General features: G+C 37.1%; 1 protein-coding gene across 1 annotated transcript; it reads right to left on the bottom strand.

Annotated features, from left to right (window-relative positions):
• Positions 1–132: 132 nt before the first annotated feature.
• On the bottom strand, positions 133–21,253 carry LOC127873284 (receptor-type tyrosine-protein phosphatase kappa-like). The gene is made up of 16 exons (XM_052417065.1): positions 21,149–21,253; positions 18,613–18,780; positions 18,320–18,407; positions 17,899–17,975; positions 17,679–17,715; positions 16,452–16,549; positions 15,575–15,703; positions 12,270–12,418; positions 11,175–11,310; positions 6,721–6,870; positions 5,551–5,724; positions 4,184–4,318; positions 3,499–3,624; positions 2,409–2,566; positions 1,664–1,799; positions 133–804 (listed from the first exon to the last, which is right to left on the bottom strand). Exons 2-16 carry the CDS (start codon positions 18,760–18,762, stop codon positions 706–708), a joined length of 1,842 nt encoding a protein of 613 aa, XP_052273025.1. The 5' UTR covers positions 18,763–18,780; positions 21,149–21,253; the 3' UTR covers positions 133–705.
• Between the last annotated feature and the right edge of the window lie 1,479 nt (positions 21,254–22,732).

Genomic DNA, 22,732 nt, shown 5'->3' with positions numbered 1-22,732 from the left:
TGTAACAAAATGTTTTATATAACAAGTGTTTAATTCATTAGTTTGACAAAAATGACAAATCTAACATACACGTCAAGGTGATCGATATATGATTGTTTTTTTACAAATAGTTTATTGAAATAAATAACAGTGACGTTTTCACAAATAGTCAAATTAGAATATCTATATACAAAACTGCACAATAAAAATAACAAAAGAACATAAACACAATTTAAAAATACTGAAAACACTGATGAGTATGGTATGACTTAGAAAAATATGACTAAAATCAATAAATCAGCAAGTCAATTTCAAAGAATGAAAAGAAAGTCTTTAATTTAAAGAAAATTATGCGTCATTTAAAATTAAATACTAAAACGGCAACAAACAAATCAACACCTCATGTCCTAGTAACTGTGAGATATGTTTATTTAGAAATGTTCTCAATAATCTGTTCAGATTCTTGATTTACAACAGGGACTTCATGTTATGTCGATGACGTCACATACAAACCGGGCGTCATTACGTTTCATAACCTCACGTTCTTTGTCTGTCATAAGTTTGCATGCTTTGTGAACCTTACAACGTGTCTTTTCCACTCATAATTTAAATTACGATTAACCAAATGCCTTCTGTACCGAACTAGCGCATAACATTTTGACGTTATGGACTTTATGACGTCTTTCTCTATCCATGGCGAATTATTGCTTATCGCAACGTCAGATGTTATCTGTGGACATTTCCATACAAAACATCGTTGGTCGATCCGCCCATTGAGTATTGAATGTGTTTGTTGACACACTGATAAACAAACAGATATTGGTCCTGAAAAGACAATACAATCAGAACAGATAAATATATGGTTATCAAAGACTTAATTATTTCAATGTATACATGATTCGTAAGACAAGGGCGACAACAAAGATGTGATTTGGACGATTTAAGCCAACAGCGCAGACCCAGATGAGACGCCGCCTCATGCGGCGTCTCATCTGGGTCAACGCTGTTTGCAAAAGCCTTTTTCCTAGATGCTAGGCATAAATGGGTTAAACCTTTTACTAGCGCATCTTGGTGTCAACGGCACTTTTGCCGTCTAGCGTGGGTTCTCTTTTTGCTTAACACTTTATTGTGGACGTGGTACAGTTACGTAGTGAAACGGTGAATTTTTAAACATAATGATTTTATTTTTAACATGTCATGCTCTTTAAAAGGAAATACTTATTTGCAAAAAATGATTGGCAGATTGTTCCATTTCGTCAGCTTGATGATAAATTAAATCCATTTTGGTGTTTCTGTGTGTTTGGTCCAACTCATCATGCGTTAGAAACGTTACCATGTTACCAGCATGAAAAGATTCTTAATACCGAGTCCGAAACAGAGGTTCGAAGAACGGCTAATCTGTCAGGAGAAAACTTCGCCCACTGTATTTCAAGGAGACTATAATAACCAAGTTTTGCAACAACTGGGCTTAATGTATGATCGTTAAGTATCGTTAGCACTAGCAAATCAGGGACGGCGCTATCCGCTGTCATTGAATTTGTCGTTAAAATTCTAAACAAAAATCCAGTTTAGGCGGACAGTGCCGTTCCGGAGAAGTCTATGTGGGCTGTATAGGCTAATCTTGGACGACGCTTCACGGACGTGCATTAAGCCCAGTTTTCCCAGAACGAGGATCATACGTTACCTTGTTCCTGATGAACTGCGGCCTCCTCATGTGTATCTGCCGGACCGCGTTGAAGAGGTCCACCTCCTGGTCGGTGTTCACCTGGTCCAGCGCGTTGTTAGTTGCGACGAACACGCCGCTGCAAGTCACGCCGTCCCTGCGAGAGATAATGCTTCAATTATAACCAGTCAATAATACAATTGTGCCTCGTTCTGGAAAAATGGGGCTTTATGCATGTGCGTAAAAGATCGTCCAAGACTAGACTGCGCAGTCCGCACAGGCTTATCAGCGATGATAATTTGCGCTTATATGGTATTGTTCGCTTAAAAGAAATATTCTTTGATGAGAATTGCGTTTGGGCGGAAAGAGTCGTCTTTGACGACACTTAACACACATGCATTAATCTCCGTCTTCCAAGCGCGGTTCATATATTGATGAGATTTCGGTTGAATAGTTTATCGAATACGAATGATGATGATGATGATGATGATGATAATGATGATGATGATGATGATGATGATGATGATGATGATGATGATGAGGATGATGATGATGATGATGATGATGATGATGATGATGATGATGATCATGATCATGATCATGATGATCATGATGATCATGATTATGATGATGATGATGATGATTACTTATTTTCTTGTTGACTCAGTGCTGACAATTACGTTATTGATGAAGACGCTGACGAAGAAAAAACGAAATAAGATGATGATGAGAAAAACGGAAACATAAAACTGCACATGTTACTCACAGACAGAGGACGGTTATAGGCGATTCAGGAAACGACTTCCGGTATAGGTTTGCACGCCCGAGCAGCACGAGGAATGACTCGAGGGAGACCGGAAGGTTGCGGCCCGCGTGCCATTCGTTGTACGTGATCATGTAGATCAGTTTCGAGTCCTTGATTCCCTGAAGAGTAAAAAATACATACTGTACAATCATCTTTATTCGTTGGACATATTTTTTGTTGATTTTATAAATCTACGAATTTAACGCAAAGTTCTCTTTTTAAAAAACCAGAAGTCCATGCATCTACGTGTACATGAACGCGGACTTTTTTAAAAGCCACACTATGTCATGCTTATGAATAAACATGCTTTGAGAGCATTTCAAAAAGGTTTTTCGGTGTCTCCGGAATAACTGAACGATTAGTATTTAAGGCGCATACATTTCGAAACTTAACATAGGTTATATTTGCAAAATGTAACATTAGAGAGGGAGGCCACTCTAATTTTTTTTCAAATACAATAATCCAGTCCCTTATACTGCAAAATTAAGCAAGTCTTAATTCGTCGGAAGTGGACACGACGTGGACTGAAATTTGGGGTTAAAATTTTAAAAATAAAATATCGACTATATTGAGAAGCTTAGACGAGATGAATGTACAATTATGCGTCTTATCCAAACCTTAATCGCACACTTAGTATCACACGCGCCTATTTAAAACTTGTTAAGAACATCTACGACCGTGTGATACTAACTAAGCCGATAGGCACAGTGAAAGTGACGCTTGTGCAAGCGCTTCTTGTGGAGTGAACACGTTGGAGCATAAACGTTTGGCATCTTATTTAAACGTGGCAAAAGGTTCGGTTATAAAATTCAAAAAATAATAATAAACTACGCTCTAGTGGTAATTGTCAACTCAGTATCCCGTGTACTCTTAAGTATACTGCAACGTACCCCGGGTACTGAAAATACGCCTCAATACAAGGCCATACTCCGGGGTACTTTTAATACTTTTTTCGTACCCCGGGTACTTTGTAGAATACTTAAAAGTACTTGGGATACTTTAAAGAAGTACCTGAGCCGACATCGACAAAATGAGACTATATTACCATTACCTTTCTAAGGATCCTGAAAGTGCGCTCGGTAACCTCCGCACAGGGCGTTTCAAGGGCCAAGGTTTCCACTACGAGGGGTCCAAACGTGATGGAATCTCCGTTAGAGGGCCACCACGCGCATGCGTCCTGAAATCATTTTAACGGAAGTGATGAAGCCCGAATTAGATTGTTTCCAGAAAGGTTACAATTTGTTACATTGACTAAAGCTTGGTTTAATGCTGAGTGAAGCCTAGACCACCGGTAATTAAAATTAATTCTAAGCATTAGTTCGAAATTACATTTATCTATGAAAACAGTATGATAGCGCTTAAACGCTGATTACTGTTTCGCATTGGAAAACAATTAACATATTTTCGACTAATATGAAAGTTAATCGGCTATCAAACTTCAACCCATTACTAAAAATCAGATGCTTACTGTTCCCAAAAGCAGTAAAAAGGGGGTTAGAATATACGCACTTCTAATAATAAATTATCTTGAGAATATGACGCAGGCGACATTTTGGAATCTGAATCTGACAATCGTTTTAATAAACCTTTATTCCTCCGGGGAAAGACCCTCGATAATATTGCAGATCTTTAGTTGAAACACTTGTTCTGGTTTGTATGTTTGGTCCAAATGTGTACAATATTGTAACAGTATCATTATTTGTTTTTTGGTATTAAAATATACTTAGCGTAAATACCTCCTGGTCTTCGTCCAGGGCGTTCAGACTAACGATGACGTTGGAGGCGTGGTCATACACTAGGCGCCAGAAGTCCGCTATCGTCTGCTTCATGGGAAGTTGCGTCACGATGTACCCGTGCTTGTTGCTGCGGGACTGCAGCGGAAGGGGAGAGAATCAATGGGTGCCGAATTATATGAATACATTTATTTATATATTTTCGATTTATAATTTCAAATTATTAAAAATATTGGTAGTTAGGTTCGCATCTGTATTTTTTAACATATTCTTCAACGCAACATACACACATGCCTATGAGTACTTATCCCATGTGTATTTCTCATGTAAAAAAATATATGCCGTACGTATGCTTTGTCATATGTAAAGAACGAACATAGGATTCCATTGTCAAAGCATTCCTAAATTAGACTATTAAAACATTATATTTCCGTTGCCGTTACAGATTGCGCATGCTTGGTGTCCATTGAACGAAAAGATTAATATGTCTTTGTTCGAAATTGAAATAAAAAAGATATGTTATGTTGTTTTCTAAAAAATCATCTGCGAGGGGATAGACAACGATTTAGTGGAATCTAACCGTAAGAGAGCCTCAAAAGTTTTATATAAGTGAGAGAAAGAAACAACAACAAAGCATCTACATTATCAATATCGAAATGTACTACAAAAGCACAATTTTAGATCGATCAGACAAGTACAAATACCCCAAAAATGCATTTGAGTATGACATTTTGATAAGTTATTTTGGCTTTCGTTTTCATTACGTGCATTCGGTAGGCAGTGCGAGCTAATATTCGCTTATAAATCATATTTTAAAAAATATACAAGATTAACGGTTGCTTTGGATTCGTTAACTTCAAGGGGCATAGGTGATGTGAACAAGATTTCTTAAAACACGATCGGATGTGCAATTTTGTTCAGTTTCTTTTATTTCAGATTAAGCCAGCCTGGTATCAATTTTCAAATAGACATGTCCTATGTAGAATATTGGTATAAACGATATCTTACTTGTAAGAAAATCGCCTTCGCGCAAATTACATTTGCTCTAAGATAATTAGATGTTTGCAGTGAAATTTCGACTAAAGCCAAGTAAACTTACATTAATAAACGCACCCTAATCATTCAAATTAAACTAAAGTGCCGAATAAAATACACACATATTGCAGACACATATAGCATACGGGAAATACAACACAAAGGCATGCGTGCGAGAACTCAATGGTTTCTATACAAGAAGAGTAAATGAACTCTTAAGAAATTGGCACTTCTGTCGACCACAGAGAAAAACACAATTATTTAGTGGAATCTGACCTGTGGACACGCATTCCCTACTTTCCGTATATACACATCTACAAATATCCCGTCCTTACCGGTATCATGACTGCGTTGATGTAGTCGGTGGTGTCGGCGATGTAAGTGGAGAGATAGGGTCTGAACTTGTCGGCTGCCAGCACGTTCAGGCTGCGGTTCTTCTCCACGTTCTCCTTCCGGAGCGCCGCCAGGAAGTTCTCGTTTCCGAGCTTCGGCTTCAGCTCCTCGAATTTCTGAAATGTGTACAGGTTGATATTTCCATGTTTGCTTAAATCCGATAGAAAAACGCATTGCCTTGGTATACGGGGTTTAATGCATGTGCGTAGAGTGTCGTCCCAGATGAGCCTGTGCGGTCCGCACGAGCTAATCAAGGATGATACTTTTCGCCCAAACTGGATTATCTCTAAGAAGGGACTTTCTTTCAATGAAAAATACCATAAACGCGGACAGTTTTGTATCTGATTATCCTGTGCAGATGCACTGGCTTAGCTGGGACGACACTTTGTAAATATGCGTTTAACCCCGTTTTCCCAAAGCGAGTCTCATATATCTGCCCGCTATGTCTATTTCAGTTAAAACCTGTTCACACACGTATGACTAATTGAGATGTTATCTAGTCCATTTCCTAGAAGAGTCCAGTAATGTTCCTAGACGCAACTAGTCAGTGGTGTCTGTCAAAAAGATCCCCAATAACACCAGGCTGCTTCCAAAGGTTTTCTTCTGCCCCAAAAAATGGTATTTCGAGCACGACCCTGTCGTGAGTAGGTATCAGATCCCTAGACCTCCCAATTCGTGAGACAGACACCGCATCCCATGCACAAAATCTTTATTTTTAGGGGGGGGGGGATTTTATTCATTTACCTTAACAGACATGATAATCACTAGTCAAACCGTGTATGTGCAAAATTCATCAAATGCACGAAGATTAATGTTATATTAAAACAAAATGAGTAGAACGAATAATTAATGTTAAGTAACCGTAATATATAAGAATTTAATATGTTGATTTCAATACATGTACTAGCAAATAATGAAAACGATTTGTTTGACCGCTTTGAATGGTTATTCTTAAGATTAAATTACTTAACGTTTTCTCTTATTTTCAAGAAAAATATAAATCAGTGAATTTCAAGAATTGCACCAAGGCGTAAAAGCAAATCGAAAATTGTATTAATAAAAACTGCCAGCCTTTAAAATAAATACAATTTAATTGTATATGTAAAAAATACCTGGAATTCTTCCGATATCCTGTTTGGTTGCCCGAGGTTATACAGTTCGATGTGTCTGAGGCATTCCGAATGGAAAATAGTCCGAGATAGTGTTGTGTCGCCGAAACCAAGCGCCTCCTGTAGGGCATAGTGCAGCAGACGATACTGTTCCTACAATTCCGGAAAACGTAAAAAATGAGCCTCGCACTGGCAGAAAAAATATTTCTTAGCGAACCTTCAATATAGACAATCCCAGAAATCGATACCTTTCCGGATTACCCGCCCCTGAATACTCTCGCGCGCCTCCAAAACGGTACTGAAGAAATAAACATGGACCTATATATGTGCGTATAGGTCCCTACGCAAAACAAGGAAGCGAAACGGGTTTATCAAATATATTTGAGGATTTAAAGAGTTTCTGTTATCGATCTGACAACCACATAATAGTTCGTGTTTTTTTATTAATATAAATTACGTAATTAGTAGAAATAAGGTTCATCTGCATTCTTTTAAGAGTAATAACACACAGCATGGACATGGACCTATTTGTGTAGGTCCCTGACATGAATAAGGTCTTGATTGTCATTTAACATGTTATTTAAAGGTGACGCGTGATATCTTATCTAAATTTCGGTATCAACACATGTGCAGACATGTGGTGTCACGGGCAAACCCATAAACGCTTTAAATCCACACTTGGAACATCGCCTCCCTTTGAGCGAATTCGTTCGCGCCTTTATCGTTGATGTTTTTTTCAAGAGATGTATGTTGCTGTCATTTATAATCCGTAATTAAAGAAAAGTAAATCAATTATTTTGTGCGTGTTTTTATTTTTTAAGCGTAAATTTAGACTGTTTTACGAACATTTAATAAAGACATACGTTTAGGAAATCTAGAGAACACAATTGGAACTATTTAAGTTTATTCAAGGCTCATTATTTTTCATGTTGAACATTTCAATCGTGAATTAAGATGTTATTAAGAAAATTTAATAATATTTCAGGCAACATGTAAAACGTTATTTAAATAATAATATAAGAAAGTTGTAGACAAAAGCTGATATGTCCTTTTCAATAAAAAAGTATGACATATCCTGACATCTTACACAGTTTTGCAAGCAAATAACTCCGATACTTGTTCATTTAAATCACAAAAATCATTTCCGGCTAGTTATTTTTGTATTAGTTTGAGAGCGATTTTTAAATAAAAGATTGCTAAAAATCACTTTAGTTTTAGACTAAACTAGATAGATTATTTTAATTTAAAAAAAATCTCTACCTGAAAATCTTACAGAGTTTCGATAACAAAGATTTACGAAACAATTTTAGAATCACAAACTTCATTTCGGCTATAGATTTGTAGATTACCTTTAAAATGACACAAGGGAAATATTAATAGCGAAATGGTAATTGTTTAGACAAACAAAGAGATGTATTATTCAATTAAAGAAGTCGTCCTAAGTCTTTAATCTTACAACGTTTCTTAATGAATATCTCCGGAAAGTATAGAAAGTACGACATTTAATAAGAAATAATATAGGCTTAAACAAAGGCAGATATCAATTTAATTGTCTACATCGATCTTAAATCTATCTAATTAATATCAAAGATCTATCCAACAAATATGGTTTGAATGGATGTTTCCAATCTTTATATATTGATAGATCTTTGTTAATTTCTCTGGCACTATTTACGCTAAAATCACAACGTTTACTTCACACTTTAGATATTTCTATACCTTTATAATTATGCTTGAATAATTTTATTTCATAAAGAAATAATTAAATTTTATACAAAGGCATTACTGAAAGGTATGCTTAAAAATGCCAACTCGGCCTCAAACATTACGTGTTGTCACTGAATATTGTTGCAGAGACACATATTTTATGAATCTATCGTGTATATTTTTAATTTAAATTATATTGATTTACGATGTGATACATATCGACACTTGGTTTCATGTTTCACTTGTTTTCAATCCTAATGTGCGAAGTCATAAAGTACTGTTTATTGGAATAAAGCGGGTGTACACTATGATAACGTTGTAATCTGTCAAATTCTTCAGTACCATTTTCAATCGCGGGTTACGTAATAGCCAATATGGCGGCGCACATATCGATTCTGGGATTGTCTATACCCGAAAAGTGATGTCCCTGATTTACCTGTGCGGACTACACAGACCTATCTGGGACGACACTCTACGTACATGCATTAAGCCACGCTTATCCGGTACGAGGCTAATATAAGTGTTTACAAATACATTAATCGCCATTTTAGTATAACCATAATTACCCATGTCTAGTACAAATGTAATCCGTGTAAGTTATTCCACGGTTGGAAATTACGTTAAAACTTGACTTTGAATTGAAATTAGTCAATACACTATGGCAAGCTAAATGTACATTAATTCCTTAAACCACGGTTTAACAGTTAATTATATAGTTAAGAGACTTTGAACCCGGGTTCAAAGTGCCGTTTGCACATTAATTCCTTAAACACGAGTTCAAGACTTTGAACCGCGGTTCAAAGTGTTTTAAAAATAGATACAAATCTTTATCTGAGACAACCAATCAGCGGAGCTTAAACCACAATTAGAAGGTAAATGCCGCGACTTCATTGGTATCTCTTAACTATAGGGTTAAGAGACTTTGAACTGCGGTTCAAAGTCTTAAACTAAAGTTAAGAGGCGCGGAATGCACATTGATTATTTAACAGTTAATTATATAGTTAAGAAACTTTGAACCCGAGTTCAAAGTGCCGTTGTCACATTAATTCCTCTCTTAACTATAGGGTAAAGAGACTTTGAACTGCGGTTCAAAGTCTTAAACTATGGCAAGCGAAATGCACATTAATTTCTTAAACCTTAAAATGGGGTTAAGACGCGCGAATACACATTAATTATTTAACGGTTAACTATAGGGTCAAGAGACTTTGAACCCGAGTTCAAAGTGCCGTTTGCACATTTATTCCTTAAACCCGAGTTCAAGAGTTTGAACCGCGGTTCAAAGTGTGTATTAAAACAGATATCTACATAATTCAGAGACAATCAATCAGCGGGGCTTAAGCCACAATAAGAAGGCAAATGTCACGATTTCATTGGTCGTTTCTTAACTATATAGTTAAGAGACTTTGAACCGCGGTTCAAAGTCTTGAACCCGGGTTTAAGGAATCAATGTGCAAACGGCACTTTGAACCCGGGTTCAAAGTCTCTTAACTATATAGTTGACTGTTAAACCGTGGCTTAAGGAATTAATGTGCATTTCGCTTGCCATATTAAACTGCGGTTCAAAGTCTTAAACTGCGGTTTAAAGTCTTAAAATGGGGTTAGGGTTAGACGCGCGGAATGCAAATTAATTATTTAACAGTTAACTATAGGGTCAAGAGACTTTGAACCCGAGTTCAAAGTGCCGTTTGCACATTTATTCCTTAAACGCGAGTTCAAGAGTTTGAACCGCGGTTCAAAGTGTGTCTAAAAATAGATATCTACATAATTCAGAGACAACCAATCAGCGGAGATTAAGGCACAATTAGAAGGCAAATGTCACGATTTCATTGGTCGTTTCTTAACTATAGAGTTAAGAGACTTTGAACCGCGGCTCAAAGTCTTGAACCCGGGCTTAAGGAATTAATGTGCAAACGGCACTTTGAACCCGGGTTCAAAGTCTCTTAACTATATAGTTAACTGTAAAACCGTGGTTTAAGGAATTAATGTGATTTCGCTTGCCATAATACACTATTTAAAAATTGACATAAACTAAATGAAAATGTGTCTTTCGAAACACATTAATTTTTTAATTCAACAGCTGATCTTGATAAGACTACTGTCAATGGTCGAGAAAATGGAAGTTTCATATCCTCATATAGATATATTCAAATCAAATGCTTTTTAATTTATGTTTTTTCCTCGCTTTCCTTTCAGACGATATTAACTAATGGGCGAGAATTTATGAGGGCCAGGTTTAATATATCCTATAAAACAATATTTCATCAAAGGTATGGGACGTAAGACAATCATCACACAATGACATTTTTAACAAAACAATTGTTAATGACAAATTTGACTTGGAGGACAGTGTGTTCGATACGAAACAATGTACGCAATATCAAATGAAAATATTATTTATACTCAATGTGAATACGTGAATTTTAATCTTCAATGATACAATAATCCCATTAATATAAATGACTGATCAAATTGTTTATTCAAAATTTGGCCATTTTTACATTAATTGGGACTTTGAAGAGCCAGATTCTAAAAATATTTCAGAATGGTTCGAATAAATGTTTTAAAAAGAAACCACAAATTTGATTGATTATTACAGTTTAATATCTCATATACTATATTGATAGTTAAATGTATTTATGTATAACTCCGTCTATCTCTACCCGTTCATGATTTTTTATATTTAGGGCAAAATAAACTATTTTTGATGTATAGCCATTGAAAATAACAGCAGATAGCGTAAATCTACCCACCAGCGTCTGTATCATATTCATACGTTGCTGTCGTATCTTGTTGACGTAGTGAGGGATGTTAATAGTTCCGGCACGTTTCCCGTAGTGGTACAACGCGTCGAGAGCTATGAATGTACCGGTACGACCCACGCCCGCGCTATAAATAGAAACAAAGAGACGTGAGATTGTTGTTGTTGTTTTTTTTTAAGCCCAAAGATAATTCGAATTTGAGCTCATTATATCCTTAAAAAAATCTTCGAACAGGCGTGCTCTTGCGTATGTATGATTGCTCCAGTATAATACTTCGAGATAAAAATCCTAAATATCAATACAAATTTTCATCATGATTACTTATTTCACCTGTAAATCAATTGAACGTATGTCTTACCTGTATAAGTATGACTTATTTTGGCCCGTACATATTTCATATTTTCAGGATAATGACTTAAGTCCCTTGGATATGATTATGACGTATGTCCCTTGTACATGATTATGACGTATGTCCATTGTACATGATTATGACGTATGTTCCTTGTACATGATTATGAGGTATGTCCCTTGTACATGATTATGACTTATGTCCCTTAAACATGATTATGACTTATGTCCCTTGTACATGATTATGACTTATGTCCCTTGTACATGATTATGACTCATGTTCCTTGTTCATGATTATGACGTTGAGCAGATTAAAACAATGTACAGTTTTCACACCTAAATCAAGGCGCCGGCACAACATCTTCTATTTAGACTGAGTTCAGTATCGGATGAAGATGATGGCTTATTGCCTTTTTAAATTATAATTACTTATTTCATTATGACTCATCTCCGTTGTATATCTTTACAGCTTATTAACATATTGTATAATGCTGACGTTTTTCTCCTGTACATGTATACAATTTTAACTTATTTCTCACGTTTGTAATTACGACTTGTTTCCACTGTGTATCATATTGACTTATTTCCCTGGTCAATAATTATGACTTATTTCACCTTCATACCATTACACCATATTTTCCCATGATATCATTATGGCTAATTTTCCTCTTATATCATAGTGACTTTTTTCCCTGCCGATCATTATGGACGACACATATTGTAAGTCTCGGTACTCACCTGCAGTGTACAACAATTGGTCCCGGTAGGGAGATGGGTACCCGGAGAATGCACTTGTAGAAAGAGACGATCTCGAACGTGTCCGGGACGCCGTGGTCTGGCCACGCGGTGAAGTGGAACTGCTTGATGGTCCGGATATCGTCCGGTTGCTGAAATACGGGAAATAATCGGTTCAATAAATGAGTCTCGTTTGGGGTTTAATGCATGTGCGTAAAATGTCGTCGGAGATAAGCCTGTGCAGACTAATCGGGGTAGTCGGCGACGACACCCTCCGCTTGTATGGATTTTTTTTGTTCGAAGGACCACACAGGCTTATTTAGGACGACACTTTACCCAACGCCTTACTCGCGATCTGACTAGTGTTTACCATTGTATTGGGTAAAATATACAACACTAATATTGACCCGTGTACATACACAAACCGAGATTAGTGGACACAAGTAAATATTCTTTAAAAAAAATAGATAAACAAACATAGTAATAACTAATAAATGTTTTAGGAAAATGACTCAATTGAAACGGCTTAATGGCAAATAAAAACGTTTGTTTTGCTTTGTGTCGGTGAACAAATGAATATAAATACTGAAGTATTAAACCAATGTTTGTTGACAACGTATTGTACCAAGAATGTTAGTTTCAACCAAGGCGTATGATACGACAAGAATTCGGACACGCGGAGAGTCATTTTTATGAAATTTATTTTGTCCTATAGTTGTCGAGTGTCGAATTGACGCGTAAGCAAAACAATCAGGGAGACAGGCAACATTTCAACGTGATACACAACGATGTAAAACCACACGACATACTAGTATTTGATAGCCTGTCCTGTTGTCGCTCGTTGTAAATAATCTTTGCATACCACGCGATATTGTTCGATGCAACTATTAACTGTGATTTTAATTAGTTTTTTTTTACATTTTATAATGATAAGCATATGTTAAATTATGTAGAAAATAGTATGTAGTTTTTTTGATATAAACGAACAATATACAAAAGTAGAAATAGAAATTTGTCGAGATCTAGAACGCTTTTACTTGAAATGCAGTGCCTACCGTTAAAGCGTAGCAGTTTAATAGCAAGCATTACTTGCAGCCAACCTATGCCTACAAGCATTTGACCTCTCTTGTAACAGCTTTTCAATGATTAAGTATTGTATTGGTATTGTTTAAGGCTGTTAAAAACCGCCCGACTAGAGAAACTAGAAAGAATTATTCTTTTAGATTGTCGACAGGTAATCGTACTAAAATGATTTTGTAGTTACGATCTAATTCCTCATATTCACAACGAAAATTAAGTAATATAATAAGTAATTTTGAAAATAAACAAGGTAAGATATAAGGATGTTTTTCTGTCAGCTTCGTTGATGGACAGTTTAATAATTATGAAAAAGGGAGGAAACTCATCTGAGTATATTCGTATACCGTACGTTTAATTAGTAGCATGTACAGATACAGAACAAAAAGAATATAATCGAATCAAAACGGTATATACATCATAACATTTTCAATATGATGAACAATTTATTCAAATCCCACACAGTTTACTGAAATATTTCAATTCAATGTTTGAAAATACGGTGGATCGGTGAGGAATTATATGGACATATGTACAGGTATTTTTAAAAATAAGTATAAAAATGGGTCAACTACCAGTTTTCTAGATAGGACGAGGACCCCAAGAATGTTAATTTCGTACTTCTTGCGAATCGCTTACTTAAGAACATATGAGCCTCGCTGTGTGACAACGGGGGTTTAATGACTGTGCGCAAAGGATCGTTTCAGATTAGCCAGTGCAGTCCGCACAGGCTAATCAGGGACGACATTTTCCTCTTTTATGTTTTGTTTTGTTTGCAGAAAGTCCCTTCTTAGCAAAAATCCAGTGAAGGCGGAAAGTGTCATCCCTGATAAGCCTGTGCGGATTGCACAGACTTATGTGGGACGACACTTTACGCACATGCATTTAACCCCATTTTCACAGAGCGCGGCTCATATAGAAAAGAAAACTATAAAATAGCCCCAAAAAGGGTCACTAACCAGTTTCAATAATAGGTGAGTACCCTACTGGTTTTAAAAAGGTAGTCCTTCGGCCTTCCTCACGCATAATTAGCATATGGCCACTCTGATAACAGCTTCTAGTCAGTATGAATAGGTATTGTTTTAGGCGGTTAAAAACCGCCCGTCTAGAGAAACTAGAAAGAATTTATCTTTGAGATTGTCGACCGTTGATCGTAATCAAATGAATTTGTATTTACGATCTAATTCCCCACTTTTACAACGAAAAGTAAGTTATGTAAAAAGTAATATTGAAAATAAACAAGTCAAGATAGCAGGTTGTTTTTCTCTCAGGCTTAGTTGATGGACAGTTAAATACTGATGAAAAAGGGAGGAAATTCATTTTAGTATATTCGTATACTATTCGTTCCGGTAGAATAATGCAAAACCTACAGAAAAAAACGAATCGAAGCGATATATTTATCATAACAAATTCAATATGATGGACATTCTACACAAATCCAACACAGTATGCTACCTACATTTAATGCAATATTGGGAAATACAGATAATCGGTGAACCCTACACAGCCCATTTGAGGAGATGCTTGAGGAGATACTTCGTATGGTGAGGACCCTAATGGTATAGAACGATGCATGAGAACATGTAGTACATTCAAAACGAGCTCCAAAAGGGTCACTCATCAGTTTCCTAGAATGGGTTAGGACCCCTATTGTGTAAAAGGGTTTATCCTGGCAAATGACGTGCATCAAAACAAAACGCAAAGATAGCAAAAATAACACCGAAAATAGGCAACTAACCAGTTCCAAATATAGGTTGAGTACCATGAGGGTATAAAAGGTGTACTTATGGCGAGTGGCGCACATGTGAAAATAAAGTAACGGATTCCTTAAAAATATAAATGCCCAAAAAAAGCCACTTACGAGTGCTCCCTCAAAGGGGTCAGGACCCGAAGGGTGTATGACTGGTACTTCTAGCCAGAGTTGTACATTAGAACACATTGTAAAGGAACTTTTAAAAAGACCCCAAAAGGACCAGTTACCAGTTAATAAAACATGCTCAGGACCATAAAGGTGTTGAAAAGATATTACATGTACTTACGAGTTGCATAATTACCAAAGTACAACACGTGAGGTCATATACCGTATTAAAGATACCGGTACTGATAAAAAAAATCCAACAAGAGGGGCCACTTACAAGTTTACTTGAAAGTGTAAGGATCAGATTACTACCTATTTGAAAATATACCGCATTTAAGGTACCTTCAACAACATCACAAAAGGGACCACTTACCAGTTTACTGGACAGTGTAAGGACCCTAAGGGTGTAGAAAGGGTACTCTTGGCTCGAGTTAAGCGCCACCTGGAGGTCACCGAAATCCAACGGCTGTCTCTCACTGGGCCAGTAGCGCTCGCACTTGTTCTGAAACAGAAGGACGAACACTATTTATTAACGAGCACCACTTTGTGAAAACGGCATTTAATTGGTGTGCTTAGAGCGTCGTCCCATGAATGCATGTGATGTCCGCACGTGCTAATCAGAGACGCAACTTTCCGCCCAAAACTGGATTTTTACTGGATAATAAATCATTTTACTACGTGACGTCACGCATCATGATGATCTCAACTACAATATTGTGCTGATTGCAATTCGCTTTCGTGTTGATTACAAATTCGATATGAGCCGTGCTCTGTGAAAAGGGGGTTTAATGCATGTGAGTACAGTTTCATCCCAGATTAGCCCGTGCAGTCCGCACAGGCTTATCAGGGATGACACTTTCCGCCTAAACTTGATTTTTGCTAAGAAGAAACTTTCTTAACACGAAAAATATCATAAAAGCGGAAAGTGTCGTCCCTGGTTAGCCTGTTCGGACTGCACGTGCTGATCTGGGATGACACTTTACGCACATGCATTCAATTTTAGGATTGAAGAGAACTGATTTTTCATAACTGACAATATGACCTCGTCAGTCTATTATGAGGTCCATACATAAGCTTTTCTGACCAAGAACTGTTTTCAGAGCTTATAACATTTCTACGGAGACGACACTCATTTAACGATAGATTTGACATTCCTTGCTTAGATACAATCACAAGATTGGACTAAATTGTAGTTTTAAAGTCGATTTCATTCACGCCCAATTCTTGCACATATTCACTTCTCTGCTCACCTTTCCCTCTTCCACTAGGTTTGAAAGCATGATTATTTTCCCGGATTTGTTCTGCCAGATCATGCGCCAGAAATCCACCAAAGTGATCTTGTTGGGACCTGATAAACACAGATTAACATCAACATGAGCGTCCAGAAAAATACATGAACATGTGCGTTCCGAAAAAAACATCAACGTGTACGTGCCTGATAACATAAACATGAGCGTAGAGAAAAACATGAACATGTGCCTCATTGAAGTATAACAAGTCCTTCCGTACATAAGGCTGCATTATATGAACTTGTACCCAAAACTTATTATTTGAGCCTTGTTGTGGGTAAACTGGACTTAATGCATGAGCGCAGTGTCGTCCCAGATTAGCCTGTACAGTCCGCACAGGCTGATTAGGGACGACACTTTCCGCTTTTAAGGACTTTTTTGTTTGAAGGAAGTCTCTTCCTAGCGAAAATCTAATCTGGGTGGAAAGTCTCATCCCTGATTAGCCTTGTGGTCTCATCCCTGATTAGCCTTGTGGTCTCATCCCTGATTAGCCTTGTGGACTATACGAGGTAATCTGGGACGACATTTAACGCATATGTGTCTTGTTCTGTGAAAACTGGGCTTAATTCATGTGCGTAAAGTGTCGTCCCAGATTAGCCTGTGCAGTCCGCACAGGCTAATCAGGGACGACACTTTCCGCCTAAACTTGATTTTCGGTAAGAAGGGACTTTCTTGAAACTAAAAATACCATTAAAGCGGAAAGTGTCGCCCTGGTTAGCCTGTGCGGACTGCACAGGCTTATCTGGGACGACACTTTACGCACATGAATTAAGCCCAGTTTTATCAGAACAAGACGCATATGCGTTAAACGCGGTTTTGCGAGATCGAGGCTCTTTTAACTACACATACAACAGTTAGACGACTTTTTAATAACAACTGTAATTATCGATGATTTAGTTTTAACTAATCAACTGTCAATTTTAGTGGTGGAAACCCCACGTTTTTCACATAACTTAAGTATTATTGGGCATCAGAAAAGGCACATAAAGAAAACTCTGTTTTAATTTTTATATGTTTTATATATGTGTGGGGTTTCCACCGTTATCTTTATCCTCACTATATGTTGTGTTGATTTTTGTTTCAACAAATTCTGTGAAAAATATCGCATTGATTACTTGATGCAAAGTCATGTTTGTAATTCGATATCTAACCATGAAGTACAAAACACGGAAGTGATTAATTACGAACCTTGTGTGGCTATGTAGCAATTCGGATAGTCAACACTCTGTAACAAAAAGAATCAGATATTATTAATGAATTTTGGCATAAAAACTGTACAGCTTTTTATAAATCAAATAAATTATGTATGATATATTAATTGCATTATTGTTTGTTCAAAATATTGATTTGTTACTTAATAGTATTCATTTGACGCTAATCGGGTGAAGCGTTATAACGGTGTTCTTACGTCAATAAAGTTCGCGTTGACGTAGTCAGAATCCGGGTCAGAGGGGTTTTCATCTAGCACGACACGACTGTGGTCGTCTGCAATATCAGACGACAATTTCATTGTGCAGCTTTAACACGATCCAAATGATAATGAGAGCACAGTTTACGAAAAAAAAATCGACGAAAATATAAGGGAAGTTTAGGTTCATGCAAATCCGACAGAATTGGACATTAACATTTGTTGAAAGGCAGACGACATTAAATTCTGATGTAAGATTGAAAGAACATCTCTTAAAATGAAGTATAAAATTGTCCACACTATATTGTTTTTTTAACTCTTTCTGACAAAATATGTGTTACAATTCCCTTCATCAAACACGCAACTAACTTGGAAACATTTGACACGCAACTTACATGGAAACATTTGACACGCAACTTACATGGAAACATTTGAGCAAATCTGTTCTTGAACTTATTTCTCGGGCGCTTTCCAGCTTCGTGAGGGTACTTCAGCCCGTGCGGGTATTGCTGGAATTGAAATATTATCATGAATCACCATCATCGCTTTTAGCAGCAGCAACAGCATAATGTTATCATCATCAACAATATCTTAATCAATATCTTCATCATTTTAATGTTAACATTTGATTGAGTCTACTATATTCTCGCGTCTGTAATTTTCTAATTTACTATTTTTTTCCGAATGCAATTACTCAGGTACAGTACTAAATACCGAGTATTCATTCTTCAATCGCGCCTTGTCGGCCTCGATTTCCCGGATATACCGCGGGAAGTCGGATACCGGAACACCACCGCCGACCACGCCGCTGTCGGCCTCGACCTCGTCTCGCGTGTTGTAGTACGTTGGCTCCATCTCGTACATGCCAATGGGAACAAACTCCTGATGGTAAAACAGCTTTGGATTAACCCTTTTTCACTCAGAAGCAAGTTGAAAATGACTATATGCAACCAGCATATAACCAGAACAACCTCCGAGTAATTCGCAGGTTGTTTAGGTTTTATGATGTTTGCTGCTCATCATGTTCTTAGGGTTGGACAAGTAAGAAAGGTCTTGAATTGAATTCAATTTGTAAAAGACGAAAACTGCGTCAAAGAGCGTAACTTAGTGTTAATTGGTTACTTGAAGGAAAATGGAATATATCGAGGTTAGTCGGGAAGGCAGGTCATCATAAAAAGAACTGAAAGTTATTGATGGATGTCGCTGGGCTTTTGCACGTCAAATGGTTACGTTTTCGAATTTCGGAACATTTTTGTATATAATTATTTAGTATGTTTATTGATAGCAAACTTAAGGATAGGGGCTATTGCATCTCTAAAATAATACGGGATTGTGCGGGGTTCATTCTGGGCTAGTATTTGCAATGGCAAACTATAACGAGTCCAGGGTAGTAAGAGTTCGATTTAATTTGAGTTATGATGTAAGTTATATTTATTATCACCAAATGATAACCAAATGATCATTTAAAACATATGAGCATCGTTCTGATAAAATGGACTTAAAGCCACCGAGTTGATGTTGGTCTATTTTCCTATTTTTGTTATGTGTCGCAAAAAGTGATTATGAGTCAAAATGTGAACGTATTTATGTCAGATGTGCAAAAGATATGGTCAAAATCGGTCAAGAAATGCCCAAAATCAGTACAAAGTTTTTCAATTTCTGTCCATGGACAGACATGATCTATATTTAAACACGAGCGGGTCAAATGTAAAACCAAGTGATTCGCTCGAGGCGTGGACTCAAGCATGAAAATAAATGCACAGACTCGGAGCACAGGAGTTGGGCGCGTGGCCAAGTCACTTAAACACTATCAATATGATATAAACCAACATTTTTCATCATTTTGACAAAAAAAATCTGATATTATGCCTTATTCAACACTTTTTTTAAGCCATTTAGTGCCTAGATGCCTAAATGGCGGTAGATTTTCGTAAAATATGTACCATTTTGTTGGGAAAGGTTGCCTCGTGACGAACAATGACCACAAACGGCTACTTGCCAATATAAACTACAAGAAAACACTTCTAGAACTCGTAGCCATGATAAGTTGGCTCTCGTCTGACCAAACGTTCAGTGCCGATTTTATCAAGAGTTAAAGTATCGCAATACCCCAGCTACCGAACATAATCCGCATAAGTACAATAAACAAATACGACTTTATCAACTAATAACAAAGACTTGTCTTTTGCCCACACAAAACACTAATATAATCGTTATGTTTTAATGTTTATTTCAATCGTGTACGATTATACGTTCTTCACCTTACACTATTTATCCAACTATTGGTTCCGCGCCTCAGAGTTACCGAATATCTGAAACCGATAATCGTATTTAACTTGAGCGTCTAATCGACATGGAGCTGGACTCGAAACTACCGATAAAGAATTCCCGATTTACCACGATTTCCACGTAATAACGCAAACAAAAGGACAAATCTGTGTTGTAAGTTAATACACTCGTATTTGTTAATTGTACTATTGTGGATTATGTTCCATAACTGTGATATTTCGATAGTTGTATGTAGGTGATTTTCCTGTGTCAAGAGATACCTATCTTGTTTATAAATAATGTATCATAATTTTTTTGTCAAAATTATGAAATATGTTGTTTTATGACATATTGATAGTGTTTAAGTGATTTGGCCACGCGCCCAGCACCTGTGGTTTGGTAGTTGTTCTTTGTTTTGAAAAGCGCCGAAGTGGAAATCACGTGAAATTGGCGCTCACGTGACCCAAGGCGTGTATACGTCACAGATTAATAATAGTCCTGAGGATTCCGTTATGTACATTATTAAGTTTCGTATCTTTGATGCTTTTGGCATTTTTTGGCACAATTTTTGCGAAAATCAGTATGGAAGAGTTAAGCTTCAGAATGTATCTTACGAATATTGATCATTTCTGGTCAGTTGATAAAACCAAATTGTTGTGAGAAATATCAACTCAGCCGGCTTTAATGCATGCGAGTAAAGTTTCGTCCAAGATAAGCCATTGTATCCCGCACAGACTAATGAGTTACGACACTACCCGTTTGAAAGTACTTTTTCGTTTATTTTTTTCTAAGCGAGATTCACGTAAGGCGGAAAATGTCGTCGCTGGTTGGCTAATCTGGGACGACTCTTTTCGGACACACAATAAGCTTTTCAATAGTGAGGCTCTTCTGTAACATCTTCCAACTAGGTCAAAGTGCATTACTTAAAAATTCATTAAACATTAACTGAAAGTTTGCCAACACGCTACTGTACACTGTGTACCTTTCGCTGGAAGGTGGACAGTTTTGGTGACGGTACCGCCAGTGGCAGGGGTGTCGGTGTCTTCTTCTTGAGATTTACATACAAAACCTCCTGATCATCCACTGTCACTGTGAAATGTAAAGGTTTATTTATAACGCGTAATGCATGCGCGCATAGTGTCGTCCAAGATTAGCCTGTACAGATAGCACAGGCTTATATGAGAGAGATCCATAATAATCTAGAGACGGTTTGAGAAGTTAAGTATGCAATTTGCATGTCATATGGTACTCCCAAGAAATTGCTAAACGTTGCGAACGTTGTGTACGTTCGTTACTGCAAATATGTATAGCTATATAGCTTACAAAATTGATATACTACTATGAATTTCATATTGTTTTTGATCTTATCTGTAGATCTGGAGAGAGGAACAAGAAAACATAAGCCTCGGTCTCGGAAAACTGGTCTTAATGTATCCCCGTAAACTGTCGTCCCAGGTTAGCCCGGGGGTTAGCCTGTGCAGTCCGCACTTTCCACCTTGACTGGATTTTCGTTTAGAAGAGACTTCATTTAAACGAAAACGTTCATATACAGGTAAGCGAAAAGTGTTGTCATCGATTACCCTTCACGTACTGTCAACTGAGTATCACAGGATAAATCGTGTTGTCAGTTAGAGAAGAAAACAACACAAGAAATTGATAACATACAGAATAAATGAGCAGAGATTTGACTAGTTCCCAGCAAAGCTATTATATATAACAAATGTTACTCATTAGGTTAGGTAACCATGGCAAGTTTTCAAAAACTCCGAGCGGATATCTGTTGTTATTTTTAAGCAAAGCCCATGTCAAATAACAATAGGGTCCGCTAATACTGCAGTTTGGCAACCACTGCAAAGATATTTTACGGATTTCGAGCAAACCTCGTGCAAAAACCCAATGTGCAGGCAACCAATGCGAGGCGTTTGGGAATTAGTAAATAACAAGAGAATATTATATTTAGTAAATCCGGTCAAAAAGCAGTCTTATTACCATGGGCCTGCGTACAGTTCGTCTTGATGGTAGCGTGACTGGAGGTCCTACTCGGAGTGGGCGACTGTGTGGCAGGGGTGTGGTTTCCAAGGTGGCCGTTGGGGTGGGCGTGGTCGTCTTCGTTGACAAGGGCAACGTTAGTGTGCGCGGTATGTTCATTGCGGCGTTGCGACTTCCGCTTTGGTCGGCTGCGACGTCTTGAATTACAATTATGTAGTTGTAATCTGATTTGATTGGTAATAATTGTGTCTATGCTATAAGACAAATACCTAAGAATGGATGGATTTACTTCGTGAATGAGAATAAAAAGCGGCTCAATAATGTGCATAGCATACGTGATTTTATAATGGAAGGTATTGTTTAGGGCATTATACAATAATAACAGTATATTAAGTTAATTTTCCGTGAAATCTACATGCCTTACAATTCTCAATGTTTTGACGATATGTGGTTTCCACAAAATAGGTACCATAAGACTATCACATATATAGTAGTTAGTATTTGTTTTTAAATCAATTAAGGATAATGTTCTCATACTTACAGCCATTCAAATCAAGTATTGTAGTTTAACTGCATT

The sequence above is a fragment of the Dreissena polymorpha genome, chromosome 3 (genome assembly GCF_020536995.1).
Source record: "Dreissena polymorpha isolate Duluth1 chromosome 3, UMN_Dpol_1.0, whole genome shotgun sequence".
Classification (NCBI taxonomy): Eukaryota; Metazoa; Mollusca; class Bivalvia; order Myida; family Dreissenidae; genus Dreissena; species Dreissena polymorpha.
Note: the sequence above shows the minus strand (reverse complement) of the source record. Positions and strands in the feature narration are given on the sequence as shown.

What these genes read in the sequence shown, in the direction of transcription:
- LOC127873284 (XM_052417065.1), bottom strand. Translation starts at nt 18,762, where the DNA reads ATGTACGAGATGGAGCCAACGTACTACAACACGCGAGACGAGGTCGAG. An exon ending in CCCTGGACGAAGACCAGGAG is followed by an intron (nt 3,625 to 4,183) that starts GTATTTACGCTA and finishes AAATGATTTCAG; the next exon opens with GACGCATGCGCGTGGTGGCC. An exon ending in CCTATAACCGTCCTCTGTCT is followed by an intron (nt 1,800 to 2,408) that starts GTGAGTAACATG and finishes TATCTCTCGCAG; the next exon opens with GGACGGCGTGACTTGCAGCG.